General features: G+C 29.5%; 1 protein-coding gene across 9 annotated transcripts in view; it reads left to right on the top strand.

The window, feature by feature from the left end:
- LOC143239618 (zinc finger RNA-binding protein-like) overlaps window positions 1-17,320 on the top strand; it is a 76,369-nt gene that overhangs the window by 36,142 nt on the left and 22,907 nt on the right. For all 9 annotated transcript variants that reach the window (XR_013021284.1, XR_013021288.1, XM_076480933.1 and 6 more), the window contains 6 exons: window positions 1,774-1,845; window positions 2,534-2,587; window positions 7,239-7,378; window positions 10,195-10,337; window positions 12,123-12,303; window positions 13,316-13,473. Coding sequence is in view for 7 of the 9 variants with exons in the window: in XM_076480933.1 (XP_076337048.1) it covers window positions 1,774-1,845; window positions 2,534-2,587; window positions 7,239-7,378; window positions 10,195-10,337; window positions 12,123-12,303; window positions 13,316-13,473 (748 nt within the window). In the remaining 2 variants the exon portion in view is untranslated. The remainder of the gene's footprint in view (window positions 1-1,773; window positions 1,846-2,533; window positions 2,588-7,238; window positions 7,379-10,194; window positions 10,338-12,122; window positions 12,304-13,315; window positions 13,474-17,320) is intronic.

Genomic DNA, 17,320 nt, shown 5'->3' on the forward strand with positions numbered 1-17,320 from the left:
ATTATCTGCACCTTCATTATTTGCAATTCTTAGTTATTTGCATTTTTCTGAAATTTTTTTTCAAAATAATTGTGCTATTACAATTCTAGGCAATAACTTATGTTTTGAAAAATTGTCACTTGGAAATGCATTTTAGTTGCAAAAGTTCAGGTGTTGCATGATATCCAGACTTTTTGCACACAGGATTTGGCATGCATTCAAATTGTAAGTTGGCCAGTTGGCAAGTCTAGACTTGCCTCTTTTATTTTTAGCTGAATCCATTATTAAAATCCTAGAAACAGAGTTTAATGTTGGACTGAAAGAGTGTGAATGTAATTCTGGACTTCAAAAGTATTCCAGATTTGGGTTCTGTTTAGCATAGCCCTACATATGAATAGAGTGGAAGAAAGTACTGGGTGTCATGGTACCTAGCACCTGAGATTTTGCTAGGCCTTTTTCTAGAACAAATTTTGTTTGGAAAGAAAATACACTGAACATTTTTTTGTAAATCTAGATTCTAAATTCCAGATATTAATTTTAAATAGTTGGAAAGTTACTCATAGAACAATTTACTCAAGTACATTTTTCATATCAGGAGTGTAGTTTAACAGTTTAGCAAATTCTACTATTTTAAACGTATCATTATTGAAACTTATTAACTCTAAATTTGAAACACAGTAATCACCATATATTTCGGTGCTAATTTTGTCAGCAGTCTTACGTTCTTGTACAAGTTAAAAATACTGTGTGAGAACTAAATGTTATCCTGTTACATAACATATTCATAATTTTTCACTTGTGTTTGTGCTTCAGAGCTCACAGCATTTTATAACCTTTGTCACTATTTCTGTTTTATTTCCAGATAATAAATTAATGATTCTGTCATAAAGAGAATATTGTATTCACTATTTAGGTCAATTCTCATATGTTTGCATGTCCTTTATTATATATTATTATTTCTTTTCAGTAATAGAAATGCAAGGGCACCTTAGTGTCCAGTAATGGACATAATGACTTAAAGAACTAGCCCACTGTATTGATGAGCATTTTACAGTTGTTTGTTGAGGCATCAGTGAATACATAATATTGTGTCAGTGGTGATAATGGTGTTTATAGTAATTAACAATCTATTTGATATAACCTCGTTAATCATCTGTTGTTGTTTTTTGTGTACACAATTCTAACGTTGTTGTGAGTATTTTTTTTTAATTATTACTGCTTACAAAATGAGTCTTTTTCTTTACAGAACAACCAAAAGTCTGGGAAATGGTTGTCCCTTAAGCAATCATTCAGAATGTCTTAAATTTGTTCAGTTTTTAATTTGTAAACAAAAATAAGTAAAATTTTAAAATAAGAAACATTGTCAGATAAACAAAACTTACTAAAAATTTTGTGATTTCGTGATCAAACTGGCTTGTGTAATTCACGCTCTAAGGTTGCATGATGCAACTTGGTTCATTTGTTTACATTACATTGTCCTTCTGAGGTATAACATGCTTGACATACTTAGAGACATCAAATAGTGTTGTAAAACAGTAAAACTAGAAAGTTTATGAAAAAATGTGAAAGCTGAGACTGTTAATATAAGTAGAATAATTGTCAATAAAGAACTTACATTAAATTTGATAAGTAGCAGGTATTTAATGTAGTTGTACCTTGTGGGGCATTAGTAAAAAACAAACAAACTAGCAGAACATTAGGTATTCTGAACCCACAGAGATTGTTGTAATTTTCACTTCAGCTCAGTATAAACAGGTATGTATGCAATGTAAGGTCAGGTTGGTGTTGTTCTAGGTGGGGCAAAATTGAATACTACTGGATCTAAGGAGAAACAAGATGAAAGTAAATCAGAAGAAAGAACTGAGGGTGAGATAGTGCTATTTTTTTAATCTCGTTGACATTATATGATAAAGTGGAATAGTGATATTATCTTGTATTTTTTCTGAACAGAACTATATTCTTAGCACTGATATTTTTTGAAAAAAATAGATGAAAATTTGTATATAGCATTATGAGATATTAAATAATTTATATCTCAATTTTCAGTGTATATATGGAATATATTTTATATTTTTATGAGTCCTGTACTTATTGTAAAACTTCTTTCTTTTAACTTTGCCAGTAAATTTAGAGCAATAATTTTGGTGATTAAAGAATTACAAATGAGCAATTAATTAATATACATTCATCAGTTGCATGGGAAACAATAATAATAATAAAGTAAAATGTTGTTTGTTGCTAAAAAATTACCTATTGTGAATAAATCTTCACTTTATAAAACTAAAGTTTATAAACTAATAATAAAGTAAAATGTTGTTTGTTGCTAAAAAATTACCTATTGTGAATAAATCTTCACTTTATAAAACTAAAGCTTTTGTTTTGAGAGAGTTTATTTGTATTGCTAAAGCAGCTCCAAAGAGGTATGTAATTTTCACATTGTAAGCAGTTGTATGTTATTTTGTGTAGAATTTGTTGATGTTTTGACTGTGAACTCTAACTTTTTCATTCATTTAATTCACAATCAAATTCATGTACTTGTTTATTCTTTTATTAGAAACCAAAATAGATTTGTCTAAGTTGGATGACAAAGCTGATATTCAACCTGTTGGTAAGTTACTCTTTCACTTCAAGTACCTTAAAATTATAATTTTTCTTTGTGAATTAATTAAATGGAAAACAGAAGTGTGAGTACAAAGATTGTTCAGCTGTGTGGGTGGACTGGCCGAGAAATTATGCAAATCTTAACTAATGGTTGGTGTCTTAATTAGAAGCATACAGGTAACAGGCATGACTCTGAAATATTTTCTCAATCAACTTTCATGTCCAACATGTACAGCAAAACAAAAATCTTTCTCAATTTCTTAAATATGAGAGTATGGTATTTAACAAAAAATACACAGAATAAAAGTGGGAGACCATTCAATGCACATTTCATTATATGAGCACATTCTAGGACAAACAAATGGAAGATGGAATGAAAAAAGTGAAGCAGTAATACAGTGTTTCTTAGATTATGATAAATTGCAGATCAGAATGCCAGATAATATTTAAGAACTGTTCTGGAGTTGTCAGTTTCTCACACATGAAAATTAAGGAATATTTTCCTGCAGAAAAATACATGTTAGTAATGAATAAAAATAATAGATGGTCTTCTCAAATGTAATTAAATATTAACAAAAATTTCTGATTTGAAATTGTAATATAGAGTAGCTTGCACATAGTAACTTTAAACATTACTTATTTAGTTTGAGTTCAGTTGATTTTCTTATGTGGAACTGTACTGTGTAAGTATTTCTTCCCTGTTTATAATGATATTTATATTTCTATGTATGTGCCACAGAAGTGATCACACATTTAGTTTGTAGTTATGAAGAAAAATTTTAGTTTAGTTAGAGTTTGTTATAGAAAGTTAAGCTCCTGTTTATGGCATCATGCCAGAACATAGTAAATAAAACCAGGTAAGATCTCCTATCACTCACAGTTTCATTTATTTATAATTATATGCTTCTTACTTAAGTCATTATTATGCTATTTAAAAATTTAATAATTTTTGTTTAATAGAGTTGGAAGTTCACTGTAGTAACATTAACTTTTCGTGTGGTAAACATGCAACAGGCACATCACACCCAATTGACAAAATCTCTACTGTATTTGTAAAGTGAACACAAAGTGCTTCTGATGTAAAGTACTTTATACAGGTAAACAGATATGGATTTTATTATAGAGAACCTATGTTCTTAAGCTAATGTTTTGTATTATGTTGTGTTTTTATGTTGTCAGCTATATATTACTAGTAACAAAGAAATAATAAATTCGGGATTTTATCCAAGTATTTCGGGAACTAAACTTTAGGATTTAATAAAAGAAGCACAAGATTGATGAAAAATATACTGGATGTAAACATATAGTTTGTGGGAGAATTGTTGTACAAGAGGGAGCTTTGTTGTACAGTTCTCCCACCAACAATATGTTGATGAAAAATATACTGGATGTAAACATATAGTTTGTGGGAGAATTGTTGTACAAGAGGGAGAATTGTTGTACAGTTCTCCCACCAACAATATGTTGATGAAAAATATACTGGATGTAAACATATAGTTTGTGGGAGAATTGTTGTACAACAGGGAGCTTTGTTGTACAGTTCTCCCACCAACAATAAATTGATGAAAAATATACTGGATGTAAACATATAGTTTGTGGGAGAATTGTTGTAGAAGAGGGAGCTTTGTTGTACAGTTCTCCCACCAACAATATGTTGATGAAAAATATACTGGATGTAAACATATAGTTTGTGGGAGAATTGTTGTAGAAGAGGGAGCTTTGTTGTACAGTTCTCCCACCAACAATATGTTGATGAAAAATATACTGGATGTAAACATATAGTTTGTGGGAGAATTGTTGTACAAGAGGGAGCTTTGTTGTACAGTTCTCCCACCAACAATATATTGATGTAAAATATACTGGATGTAAACATATAGTTTGTGGGAGAATTGTTGTACAACAGGGAGCTTTGTTGTACAGTTCTCCCACCAACTATATATTGATGAAAAATATACTGGATGTAAACATATAGTTTGTGGGAGAATTGTTGTACAAGAGGGAGCTTTGTTGTACAGTTCTCCCACCAACAATATATTGATGAAAAATATACTGGATGTAAAGATATAGTTTGTGGGAGAATTGTTGTACAAGAGGGAGCTTTGTTGCTTCATAAAAATCTATGAAATTTGTACAGAATAAATTATAAAAGAAAACATACAAGAATAGATAGTAATACAATGACCTTGAAATACAGTAAATAAATGACAGCAGTGGATAAGTGCATTATGTGTGTTGATTGTGATTTTTGTTTGTTTTTTGTCAAGTGTTAACATTGGTTAACTGTTATAGTCCTGCTGATTGGTGAATGAATGAATGGATTCCAATATCAAAACATTTCACACAACAGTCCTTAATGGTGCCGTACAATTAGCATGTATTATTTCAAAGTTGTCTGGCAGAAATACTTAACTTGCTTTATAATGCTGTGTATTTATAGACCAGTACCAACTGGTAAATGTTTAGATGCTATGGCTCACCCACTTGTATTTGTATTAGTTTTGTATATCACCATTTGGTCTTTAAAATACCCAGTTTTTGAAGTATGTGAACAGTGTTAAACTTATTTTTGTATTTTGAATAATGACTGTGTGTGATAGAGAAGAACTTGAATATTGTAAATGGTATAATTGTTGAACAAAGTGGAATCATCTTTATTTTAATCCAAGTTTATTGTTTTTTGTGCAATATAAAAGACATTCCAAGCACTACAGATATCACATTATATGTAGTAATCTTTAATTCTAAGTGTGTTAATATATCAAACCTAAGAAGTGATTTTGTAATATCTGTTACTGTATCATAGAATTGAACAAGATAACTATTGCCAGATGTGATAACACAGGCTTGTGATGGTTTTATTGTCTCAAAATGTTTACAAGTTCTGTAATACACCTAAAAATAAAAAATATTCACTTGTGTAAAAGTGCCTGTGATATTTTATGAAAATTCTTTTGCACTTTTACATAAATGGATCTTTTTCATTGAAATTAGTTCACACTGTTATGCTTAAAATGTTGACAATCACTGGCTATAGATTTCTCTAGACCAGTCATGACATGAGTCTCATCAAATGTTCTAGAATCTATGAGAATCTTGCTATTCATTAAGAAATGGTGAACAAACTGCATGCTCTTTCACATTATTTTTTTCAATATTTTTCTTTTCTGTGGCAGTAAGAGGTTATTTAAATGACCCAAATATTATGTTATATTTATGGTAAATTCGTTGTAGAGAAAAAGGCAAAACACTGCAGAATTCATCAAAACTGTGTATGACATGTATTTTGGAATACAACTTGGGGCCATAGACAAATCATGGGCCTTGCACAAAGTTTGCACCATTTGTGTCAGTTAAAACAATGGACTGAAGGTAAGAAAAATCTCTGCCTTTTGGAGTTCCATTGGTTTGGTGCCAGCTTTGAAACCATTAAGATGACTGCTCTTTTTAATCGCATAACATGTAAGACTATAACATTTGAAATAAAAAAGAAATTTCCCATGCAAACCTTTAATCTGCTGTAAGATTTGTTCATGGATGTGAAGTACATCCATTCGGAGACTCTTGGTACAGTTCCATCTAATTTGAATAGAAATAGGGATTGTTTTCAACTTGAAGCGCCTGTTGAATCACAATTTTTCACACAAGATGAACTTAATTATTTGGTGAGAGACTTGATCTTTCCAACAAGGACCCAAATTGCAAAAATATTGTCAACGACATACTTGATAAATTCAGAGTCGAGGTGTAATATCTGCTTGAAAGGTCATTTTTTACACACTCGTATATTGACTATTTACCTGAAAATCTCCATTGTCAGCAAAGAACAAGGGGAAAAGTTTGATCAACACATTAGGGAAATGAAGCTGAAGTGTCAGAGGAAGTGAAACATTACCATGATAGCTGATTACTGCTAGATGGTACGGATGACGTAATTGAAGAAAGTTCACAACATGTAGTTTTGAGATTAAAATATGGCCATTTCACAAAATAATTGGGATGAATGAGGGTGTGTATTTGCTTGACATCATTGTTTTTACCTTCAGTTTATTTGTAACTTTGTTGAAAAACATAAATGTTAATCATGGAAAATGAAACAATAACTTGATATAAGTAAGTTTTTTTTCTTCACAATATGTAACAAAATTCTTATGTAAATGAAAGAAAAAGAATATTATTTTCAAAATCTGTGTAGCTGAATGATGAACAGTCGGTTATTAAAACCAAAACAGCTTTTATTGATGTTTACATTTGCAGGCTTTTATAGTTAATATAGTTTTAGTGAAAGAAACCTTGATGTACCAGCACATAACGATGTGGTACGTAATGAACAGTGAGGGTTTTTGTGGATAGTTTGCTCAGTGGTATCCCTCTGGAATGTTACAAAATTGTTAGGTATTAATCAACAGTTAAATAATACTATTTTAATTATTACTGAATTTTATGATATATTGTAGATGTCTTTTTGTGTTAACATAGAGAAATAAAGAATTGAGCATTTCTAGTTTGGTGTCTTTAGTTGTTTCTTGACCCTGTGTGTTTTTGATGATAACCAGTTTAATTTTAAATCTTAAGTTATAGAAGTGTCGAAATCATAAGAGGTATTTAATTTTTGTTGAAGAAACAGAACTACCAATGATGTAAATTTGTGTTATTTTTAGGGCATGACTACATAGAAGAAATGAAAAATGATGATGGTAAAATAATTAGTTTTCAGTGTAAGTTATGTGAGTGCAGATTTAATGACCCAAATGCTAAGGAAATGCATATGAAAGGTCGTCGGCATCGTTTGCAATACAAGGTGACTAATTTTTTTTAATGTAAAATGTGTACTTTAATTGTGTTAATTAACTGAGGTTTTATACTGTTTATAAGTTATTTTTCACACAGAAGAAATTTGATCATAACTTTTATTATGAATTTACAGAGACTCAAAATATCTGTGGTTATATTATTATGTTTGTTGCAACAGTGTGTTTATAAACACACAATTCATTCAGAAATAAAAATTAATTCTAATTGAAGACACTGAATCTGTATGCCCACTTGTCTGAGGCCTAACATTAATTATATCTTTAGTATATGCAGCCAATATTCAACAAAGAGATGTAAACTCTCAAACTCTATTTGACTGACCACATGACCTCTTTGTACTCATTTGAAGTCTTTATGGTTTTGATACTACAAACTTTTAATTTGTGTATCTGTAAAAAACTTGGCATACTGTCTGTAAACATTATAAGTAATTCAGATATGAAAAATATTTATTTTAGTTGCATATTTAACAAACTAAAAGGTTTATTCTTGAATATATTGAGTATTTTTTTTACTAGTTTGTGTGCAAAGTAATTTTTGTATTAAAATTAAAAGTACTTTTCTTTATCTCAAAAATCTAAAATTTAATTTGTATAATATCTAAAACATCCTAAATGTAAACAAATGTTTATTTTTGAGTAAAACTTTATATTTCATTTGATATTTTCTCTGTCCTAACTCTGTACGAGGTTGGTCAGTTTTACCAACCTTTAACCACAAAAAGAAAAGTTGAAATAAATGTATACCTTTTTCTTCCTTTTTGAATGATTTCAAATTGTAACATGAAACTACTTTCAGTTATCCTAAGTAGCTTTAAACTTGTAACAGTATGCATTTATTTATACTTAAGTTGTTTTGTTTTTCTTTGATTACTCTTTGAACTATGTTTAATTACTATCCACACCACCATAAATCACTTGGTTAACATGGAGCTTATGTTATGCTATCAAATTACCTTGCCAGTGAGCTTCTCCTGTGCATGCCTCATCAAACACTGTTACATTCTCTCTTGGGATTTATTAATAGTTTTCTCTTACATTTAATTCTGTATTATTTGTACCAATAGAAAGTCAAGGTTTTCATCAAGAAACAATATATTGTTTTCTGTTCAGAGAACTGTCAGTTTCTCTTGTTAGTACAAGCTTAATTCCCAATGGAAAGCAGATGTCAAACTTGGTGTATTTGTAATGGCTTTTGTCATGTAGTTGAAAGCCAGAAAAGTTTTGTGAGTTGGGGGAAATTATCTTATTTTTATATTTGTTTTTATTCTTTGTTGTGTTACTAAATACAAATTTAGTGTATTACTACCATTAATGTATAGTAAAGCAGGATTAAGTGTAATCGACAGCCAATAGGAAAGAAAAAAAAAAAAGGTGGACCTGAGTAAGTACTTTGTTTAGTGTTTTTCATGTTTAATCTTTATCATTACAAAACTAACTAAAATGTAAAGTTGGATATTTTTGTAGGTTAAATTAGGTAAAATAAATAATAATAGTAATAATAATAAAAATTTTCCAAGCAGCTCATGAATAATGTAATTTGATTGTATAACATGAGGTGTGTATGCTTCACATGTGATTTACAACTTATAATGGTGAATTTAGTTAGAAACAATGTAAAGGGCAATAAAACAAAATATTTATTGAGAGTGGATTATGGAAATGGAAATTCAAACTTCTCAGGTGAATAAAAATGTTTCTAATTTTTACGTGAAAATCACTTTGTACATGAAGTAGTCAACACTGACAGTGTCACAACAACAGCTAAAGTTTTAATGTTTACTGAAAATGCACAAAATTTTGTTGTTATGTTAAGTATCTTAAGAGTCATGGTTTGTATATCATCATGGTTACAAATTTATATACAATACCCAAACCCATTTTTGTGCAGTTTTATGAAATAAAGGACAACTTGATTGCTTTTGCTCAAATTATCTGGTATATCAAAAATTAGTGTGTGTATATAGTGACTTTCATTGAAAATAGATAGTTCAAGGAATGATTAGCTTACTGTGCACATATTTGAAAGTTTATTGAAGTGTGATGGTGGATATGTGACACAACACAGATGTTAAAATAGTTTTTAATATTTTCACATGCTTGATACACTCATCTGCTTGATTATTATAAGGGAAGATGTGCTTGGTTGGTAGAATATATGGGAATGTGTAAACTCAATAACTAGGTATAAGGAAATACTTCAGTGCTCTTAACATTACCTTGAGAGCCATATTTAAAATGCTAATCATTGCTAGAGAGGTCAGTATAGTATTATTCAGCCAAACTTAATGTATAAAGCTTTATGGATACTATGTATATACCAAAACAGTAGAAATGTGATAAGATGGTACAGTTGTTTATGTTGATATTGTTTAATGTATTTTCTCAAATTTGTTTAATCTTTAAGGGGATAAAATGTATTTTTTAAAGGATGTTGTGTGTAATAATTTACAGTGTATAAAATAAACCAAAAATGACATTTAACGTTTGATGCCATTCTGTTGTCGGATTATCTGTTAGTACCATGAAGTACTTTTATGTTGTGGAGATTATTTGTATGTTAATCTTTTCTTTAAGACAGCTTACAACTTTGGTCTTTGCCGTGGTTGTTAATTAAATTAAGTGATCTGTTGTTGTATAAATGTATCTTGCTTTTGTTTTCTCTTTTTATTTAATCAGCTGATGTTTTATTTCACAGCAACAATTGGTACTTGACATATAACTATACAATTTACTGTAAATATTAGTTATTTAACAAAGACTGTGAAGTTTCTGTTTGAAAGTTATAACATATTTCTGTTAGAAAAAAGTGGATCCTGAGCTTGTCGTGGATATCAAACCTAGTTTACGTCAGAGAAAGATCCAGGAGAGTACGTTACGGAGACAACAGCTGCGTGAAGAGTTCTACAGACGACTTGAGGATGAGCGGTTAAGGGAAGAAATGAGGTGAGAAGAAACCTGGAGATGTTAAAATGATTAAAACTGGTATTATAAAATCTGTGTATTTTGGTTTTTCTTACAATTTCCACTAATGTTTATCAGTACATATTGCCTAAAATAATCATTTATTTGATAAAACCATTTGAATTACAAAGTGAAATATCATTTTCAGTGTTACACATGTAATGATTAATTACAAACACACTATTTAATATGTTAATGACCAGTATAGTAACAAAGTGGAATTTGCCAGGTTTGCAATGATATTTTCTTGTGCTTTATAATACTTTTCATATTGTGTTTCAATTTTTGCTGCAATGGATTAATGTATACTCAGAAGTTTGGCATATGTGATTAAAACAATGGTTTAATTAGTTTTATATTTTGTTAGTTTTTGTTTAGTTTTTATTTTCCAAATGGCAGTAGAAGGTTCTTGTGTGTACTGTGTCTGAGTGTTTTTATCGTGAGTACCACTAATATACTGAACACACTAACAGTATAAATCTGTTGATCAGGTACCCCTTACACCTGAGAATAAATTAAATCTCATGTTGTTTGTAACTTGTTTTTATCATGTACAACATATGTTTATTTTGAAATTTCAACGGACTCTCTTAAACTATGTTAAATGTATCTAAATTACAGTGAAGTAGTGTAATGGTACTTGCATCATTTTCAAAACATGATAAAAATAGTTTTTGAAGTATAAGATTTGTAACAATTGCAAGCAAATAATGGGTACTTTTTTAAAAGCATTAATAAAGGTTACCCAGGATATTTGTTTAAGCTTCAACTTGACACTGAGTGTAATTGATGTATTGCACTTTAGTATCTGCATCATAACATATTCATTACTTCACAGAATTATTGTGAACATTCACAGGTGTAAATACATTTCAGTTCTTCAGTTTTTATAAAATACATTTAGATACTAGTTGAAACTGGCTGATTGTGCTACATGCATAACATAGTTGTGATTTTTTCTGTTTGTTTGCTTCTGTAAATGATTTATGTAAAATGTGTGTATTTTTGATTATATTTTTGCATCATTATTATGTATTCTACTTAAACATTTAATACATTATTTTTTAATTTTACCCACTATTTGTAGTATTGTTTAACAGTTACGGTTTACTTGTCCAGTTTTCTGAATTTACAAAGCCTTTCAAGTTGTCATTATGAATTAGTGCTAGTTGTAGATATTATCTGATACTTTTCAACACTGTGATCCCTGATTGCAACAGTGACCTATATCACCAAATTCAGTCATGTTTTAAGAAATGGTATATTCTGATATTATCATTCCTTTATAGTGAATTTTTATACTATCAGGATTTTTTCCATATTAGTGATATCCATTAAACTGAAAAAAAACATGAGACATTTGGTTGACCTCTTTATAACAAGTATAAATGTATCTCAAGATTACTGGTATGGGTATTGAAACTTTTACTGAAAGTTAACCTGAAGATGACCTAAGAAGGTTGAAACATTATTCTTTACAATTTTATTTTTGTTTGGATGACTGTTATATGGTCTTTCAATCATACTCCTTTATTTTATTCTGGGTTCTGTGGTTAAAAAAAAGGTTAAAAAGGGTGTTTCATAAGACCTTGTGTTAAATCTTGAATTGTATTTGCTTTGTTTGCCAATATTTTTTGATTTGATGATGTTTTAACAAGTTCTGAATTACTGTGTTTAAATTTATGTGCTATGACTTTTTTTAAATTAAATAATTATGCATAGGAAAACATGTATTTCTGAATCTGAAAATTATTGTTCATTAATCAGACTTATGGAAGAAGAAGAGAGAATATATTGGGATGAGCGGCGTAGGTATGAAGAAGAACTAGAATTTATGGAATGGCAAATACGCTCTGGTCGTGATCCTCGAGATTTACCACCAATGCCAGTTCCACCACGATCAATGTTTGGGACTCCTCCATTGAGGCCTCCTATGATGCCACTAATGGTGAGTTAAAAACTTTGTGTCAGATAAAGAGCTGTAACATGTAGAAAGACCACTAAAAATTCTCTTACTTTGTTTTTAGTATGGACTGAAGTAAGTGTGTTGGAAAGTTGAAATTCAAATATCTTTATGAAAATTCTCTAGAAAAATAATAATATATAATGCAAATTTTATATTTATAAATTTACTTGTATCTCTTGTCCCTAATACAATAATACCTGTTTAGCCATCATTTTGTTTTTGTCAGTTTGTACATTTTGTCCAAACAGGAACAGATTTTAAGATGGTTGTCCAAATTTGTTTTCAATTTGTAATAATTTCTGTTTTTCACAATGTTTCAATTGGTAGCTGTGAAATGAAGATATTACTAAGGTACTGGTGAAGAAAGGTGTAAATTTTTTTTAAATTCTTCAACATTTTTTCCATTTATAAATTGTGCAAATATGTTAGAATTATCAGGATATTGTTTTAAGAGCTTTACCTATACCATATTCAATGACCTCGAAACCCAAAACAGAAAATATTGTTTGAAACGTCTATTTACAATAGGAATCATTGCTGTAATTAGTTCTTGTTTTATACATTTGCTGTTTATTATTTTTAAATGTTTCAGTAAGAACTTTTCATGAAGATTTTTTGTTTGATTTAAGGGATGTGATTGCCAAACTCGACAGTATTATAAAGAAATATGTTAATTTATGATATATCAAAATTCAGTTCATATTTTAACTTATATATTTTGATAGTAATGTGAAATTTAATGACAAGATATTTGAACCCACTGTTAAGCATACATTAGTATAGATTATTTAGTCTTGTTTCCATCTGAGAAGAATGATATAATTGCCAGTGAAGAAATGTTTAACTTTGAACTAAAACAAGCAGGTTATAGAATTTTAACGAAAAGAATGGGAAAGTCATTTATCAAATAGTCTTTTTGGGTGTGTGAGTATATTTTGCAGTAATGTGTGTTACACATGTTCCAGAAGTCATCTGAGAATATTTTCCTTTTCAGAGTCGTCCCACATCTAGACCAGACTCTGCAGACGATCGTCACGTCATGGCCAAACATTCCACCATATATCCCAAGGAATCAGAATTGAATGCTGTGCAAACTGTTTTAACTGACACAGAAAAAGCTTTGAAATTGGTTTCTGACTTTTTAACTGATAGGTATTAATTTTACTGTGAAAAACTGATACACATTTTTAGAGTAAATGTTGTGTGTGTAACGTACATAATTTCATCTTCCTTGCCTCACTTCTTTAGTTTTTGCTGGATAAATATATAGAATAGGAATAAAACTAGGTGTGATAGTTTGTATTTAGAAGACCATACTTAAAATGTTATATGTTCAAAATCAATGTAGAATTAGGGTAGTAAAAGTAATAGATAAAATATGGAAATAGTTTATCCATTTAAGAGGTTTAGGGCCAGTATGGCCAGGTGGTCAAGGTACTCGAATTGTAATCTGAGGGTCATGGGTTCAAATCTTTGTCACACTAAACATGCTCATCCTTTCAGCTGTGGGGCATGATATTGTGATGATCAATCCCACTATTTGTTGGTGAAAGAGTAGCCCAAGAGTTGGCAGTGGGTGGTAATGACTAGCTGCCTTCCCTCTAGTCTTACACTGCTATATTAGGGACAGCTAGTGCAGATAGCCCTTGAGTAGCATTGCACAAAATTCAAAACAAACCAAACCAAATAAGAACTTTAATAAATTACATAAATTAAATTTTTTAAAATTTTTAGGTGAAAAAAGTATTTGTCTTAATGTGAAAATTACATTGCATTTGGATTTTTCAACACTTGTCTAAATATTGACAGACAAATCTTTAATTAAAATACTTTGTTAAACAATCACATTTCTTTTGTGTACAAAGAACTTGTTAAATTTTGTGAAGAGACGTATGATGGGGTGAAGATGAACATTTGTTGTTATTACCTAGTGATAACAAGGTCATTCAGAAATACTGAACTAGCTTCAGGGGAATTTTAATTTAGTTTTGAATGCACCCCAGAAAAGGTCACGACATGCACAGTATTTTGACACAACTGTACACATAAGGTTAATATTTTAATTCCTTTATTTCACTTTCTATGTTTGTAAGGGGTCAAATTTTATTAAGCTGTTTTTTGTTTACATTATACAAATTAGTATAGGATAAAACTGTAGATTATATTCTTTATTTTGATAGTATATAAGTATTAAGTTCCTAATTTTATAAGGAAATATTTTTTAAAAATTCTGAAATTTGCCGAGTGTGAAAAAGGTAACAGATTTTCTCTGGGCATCTTGACTTCTCTGAATTTATTCACTGCTCCTCCAGTAACTATGAAATTCAACGTAAGTTGCTCACTATAAAACCGTCATTGTTTAAACAAACCCTAATTTTTATAACTTTCTTTTTTTTTGCTTACAGAGACAACAAATAGAAAGTCAGATACTTCTTGTAACACCTACCTTCACAACCTCTCTTTTAGGATTGTTTAATAGTTCTTTCTTACATTTAATTCTGTTTTATGAATAACCAGTAGAAAGCCAAGGTTTTTATCTGACATGTGGTTTTCTCAATGGAGAATTGCCAGTTTTTCTGTTAGTATAAGCTTCGTTCCCATTTAACTAATTTGGATAAATTTTTAATAGATCTTATCACATTGGTTTAAAGCCTGAAAAATTGTGATAGAGGAAGTTGTCTCTTTTGTACTCTGTTATTTAATGCAGTATTTAATTAAATGAACATTGTTTAGTACATTACTGCTACCAGTTAAAAACATAAGGTTTAAGCATCATCAACAGAGAAGACAACTAAAGTAAGCACTTTGTTTTTCATGTTTTTTTTATTTATTATTAAACATTAACTAAAATGTAAAGATAGGGATCTCTCTAGGTTACTTAAGGTTAGATTAAAGTAAAATAACAATAATAAAATTCACGTGGTATGTGCATGAGCAACTGGGTTATGTCATTTGATAGTGTTACATGGACTCCACATTTCACAAGTGATTTACAACTTATAATGAAATGAGCAGTAACTAGCCACAGTTCAGAGGGAAAATAAAATTTAATTGTAAATAAGTGTTAGCTCTTATAAGAATAAACTAATGTGATGTGATGTTACATTTGGAGTCATTCCAGAAAGAAAAAAAAGAGGATTTTTAGATTTTTGGTGGTTTTGAAGTAGGTCAAATTGATCTTGTATAAAGGTAGGGTAGAGAGTTTAATATATAAAGTGTTACTGAAAACAAATGTTTGAAATTTATTTTGGAGGTTTTAAGGAATACACAAGGTAAATTTGAGATTTTTGAGATAATAGTATTTTTCATCTTTACATGAAAATCACTTTGCACATGAACTATTTATAAGAAGTACTAAATATATTCGTGGACATATCTTTATTTTATTTTATTAAAAGTACTTTATTAAAATATAATTTTTTTTATGTGAAAGACTTAAATTGTGTGAAGATTAAATGAAAATTACATGGATAGTGTTTTAACATTTTCTTAGAAACAAATAAGGTGGGTTAATTTGTTTCTAATTTTCAATCCATGGGTTTCTAATGAATTAATTTATTTTTTGTTAAACAATACCAGCAATATTTATAGTTGGAAAATTCTATTATCAAATCTTCAAGAGGTAACAGTTACTTTCAATAACAATTTTAATTTCAGAGAAATGTTAGACTCTTGTTGGTGAAGACAAGGTTTATAAGCAGCATTAAAATTTATTTTTTTTTTCTCAGTGTGGCTCGGTTGATTTGACCAACTGTGTAACCTCTTTGTACTTGTTTAGTCTATATATATTTAGTGCTACTAACATTTAATGTAGTTTATATATTTTCACACAATTTGGCACACTTTCAGTAAACATTAGAAGTCTTTCACATACAAAAAAGTCATATTTTTTTAGCAAAGTATTTGATAAAATTTGATTTGATATAAAAAATGTTCAAAATACTGGTCTTCATCTCAGAACTCTGTTTTTACTAGTGTAATCTTTAAAACCTTCTAAATACATTTCAGATGTTTCTTTTCAGTAAAGCATTATATTTTATCTTTTATTTTTTCAATCCTAACTGTGTATACAAAGTTAGCCAATTTCACCAATCCAATAACCACCATAAAAAATTGAATAAATCTAAAGTACACTTTCTAAAATGACTTGAGACTGTAACATGAAACTATTTATTTATCCTAAATAGCTCTAACCTTATAACAACATGCATCTATTTATGCATAAATTGTATTTTTTATTGCTCTTTTATTGTCCTTTGAACCATGTCTAAGTACTAATTGCATCATTATAAATTACTTGAGGAACATGGAGCTCTTGTTACACCATTGAATTATGTTACCTGAGGGTTGCTCGAGTACAGGAGACATGAAATATTTTTATTATTTATTTTATCTTGTCTGACCTTAACTAATGGAAAGAGATCCCTATTTTTACTTTTTAGCTACTTTTATAGTAACATGTAAAGACTAAACATACAAACAAGAAATAAAGTACTTATGTGTCTTTTTTTTTTTTCCTGCTCTTGACTACTGATGACAATTAACCACAGTTTTCTTTTAATTAATAGTGGTAATACACTAAATAATTTAATGTAATTAAATAATACACCAAAGAACACAGAATGGTAACATGCAAAAAGCAGACAATTTCTTCTCAATTATCATAGTTTTTGTGGCTTTTTAACTATGCAATAAGTGCTGTTACAAATTCAATCAAACTTGTCATTGCCTTTCCCATAGGAATGAAGCTTGTACTAACAGAGAAATTGACAAAAAATGTATTAAAAAATAATGTAACGTGTCATTTGGTAAATGTAAACCTTGGCATTCCATTGCGTTTAGATAATATAGAAGTAAACATACAAGAGAAATATCAAGAAATCTTCAAAGAGAGGATGTGACAGGTGGTGAGGCAGGAGGAATCAGATTTCTTGTTTGATGGCTCTTTACAAACAGAATTGAAGGCTATAAAAGTTATGGTTTGTCTGAGCAATGACAG

Source organism: Tachypleus tridentatus, chromosome 2 (assembly GCF_004210375.1).
Source record: "Tachypleus tridentatus isolate NWPU-2018 chromosome 2, ASM421037v1, whole genome shotgun sequence".
Lineage (NCBI taxonomy): Eukaryota > Metazoa > Arthropoda > Merostomata > Xiphosura > Limulidae > Tachypleus > Tachypleus tridentatus.